We start from the raw sequence: 1,436 nt of genomic DNA, 5'->3' as shown, positions 1-1,436 counted from the left end.
AGGATAAGGCTACAACTATCTTGAAGTCTGAACAAGACATCAGATCAAACAGTAAGATTTCCATCCCGACTGTAAGACAGAAAGGTCCTCCTGCAGCATATGCTCGCTGGCTCCTAAGAAGCTCCATGTGCTTAAGAGAAAGGTAAGTTGCAGAAGACGTAAAAGGAAGAACTTCAGCGAAGTTTCCACGGTTCCGTGACTTCTAAACCTCAGGAATGGCATGGTCCATCAAGCTCTTCATAATGCTTGGGGCCATCCGTTTAATAATATGTTCAAAGATAAAAGCAGGCATGATTGTGATAGTAACTACATTCCCAGCTGTTGACAGTATGTCTGCGATTTGAGAATCCTTCAGTCCAATGACATTCTGTCCGTTGACCTCACAGATGTTGTGCTCTGTGAGAAGACCGTTTCTAGCTGCAGAACTGTCTTTCACTATGGATGTGATTTTCCCATTTTTAAAGACAAAGTCAACGTGTCCAGTGCTGTCCTTATGCATGGTAATTGTCCGTTCAAAGGGCCTGTCACGGATGGTCATGGTAATCCTCTCTCCGAAACCCTGTTTGAGCACCTTGTGTGCCCGGTCCGAGCTCCAGCCGGCACAGTTCTCCCCATTGATCTGCAGCACCTGGTCCCCTAATCGCAGACCCACCAATGAGGATGGAGAATTGGCCTGGACTAGCTGAACAAATACACCATTATCTATGGATTTAAGCCTGAGCCCAATCGTCCCATCTTGATCCTTACACAAAATGACCTCTCGAATCCCTTGCTTAATTTCTGCTCTGTGGATGCCAGCATCATTACCAGTTATAGGAACCACCATATAGTTCATGCTGGAAGGTCTTGCTACCAACTGCCCCTGACTTGGTGCTCCGGGGACCACGGCCATATTTGCACATATTTCTTCTTCATTTAAACTCAGGCCCATGTACTCAGAGAGCTCCGGATACAGTTTAGGACAGAGATTTCCATCTTGAGAGATGGGAGCAGAAGCTTCAGATAAAATCGCTGGATTCGCAGGGTTTGCAGAAAAGGCCGTTTGTGCCTGAATCACCTTGTCTACCTTCAAGTCTTCAAGAGATGGGTACAGAGACATTTTTGCAGGATTTTTCTCCTTCCTCCTTCCAGCCCCGGACGTTCCGACGCGGCCCCGAGGACGGCGACTCGGCGCGGCCGGGGACGCGGCACCGCGACGGGACGACCCAGCGCCGGCAGTCCCCCCACCCCGCCCGCCCCGCGGAGCTCACCCGACGCGAACAAAAAGGGTCTGGGCGGACGGCGGCAGGGGCTGCGGGGGGCTGCAGGCGTCGCCCTGGCCGGGCCTGGGGCTCCGTCCCCAACCCCGCCCGCGCCCCCCACCCGGACCGCGCCCCCGAAACCCGCAGGGTCGCGGGCTGGCGAAGGGCGCCTCTCCCCAAGTTATTATTTTTAAA

General features: G+C 52.7%; 1 protein-coding gene across 2 annotated transcripts; it reads right to left on the bottom strand.

The window, feature by feature from the left end:
* Positions 1 to 201: 201 nt before the first annotated feature.
* Positions 202 to 1,099, bottom strand: LOC130852203 (syntenin-1-like). Of its 2 annotated transcripts, none has more exons than XM_057733016.1 (2): positions 854 to 1,099; positions 202 to 682 (listed from the first exon to the last, which is right to left on the bottom strand). In XM_057733016.1, exons 1-2 carry the CDS (start codon positions 1,097 to 1,099, stop codon positions 203 to 205), a joined length of 726 nt encoding a protein of 241 aa, XP_057588999.1. In that variant the 3' UTR covers position 202. The 2 variants fall into 2 exon arrangements, with proteins under 2 accessions (XP_057588999.1, XP_057588998.1); XM_057733015.1 differs by having other exon boundaries at positions 202 to 849; positions 922 to 1,099.
* Positions 1,100 to 1,436: the final 337 nt, after the last annotated feature.

This window comes from Hippopotamus amphibius, chromosome 4, assembly GCF_030028045.1.
Source record: "Hippopotamus amphibius kiboko isolate mHipAmp2 chromosome 4, mHipAmp2.hap2, whole genome shotgun sequence".
Lineage (NCBI taxonomy): Eukaryota > Metazoa > Chordata > Mammalia > Artiodactyla > Hippopotamidae > Hippopotamus > Hippopotamus amphibius.
The sequence above is the reverse complement of the archived record's forward strand: the minus strand, read 5'-3'. Positions and strand labels throughout refer to the sequence as shown.

What these genes read in the sequence shown, in the direction of transcription:
- LOC130852203 (XM_057733015.1), bottom strand. Translation starts at nt 1,099, where the DNA reads ATGTCTCTGTACCCATCTCTTGAAGACTTGAAGGTAGACAAGGTGATT. An exon ending in CTCTGAGTACATGGGCCTGA is followed by an intron (nt 850 to 921) that starts GTTTAAATGAAG and finishes GGCAGTTGGTAG; the next exon opens with CAAGACCTTCCAGCATGAAC.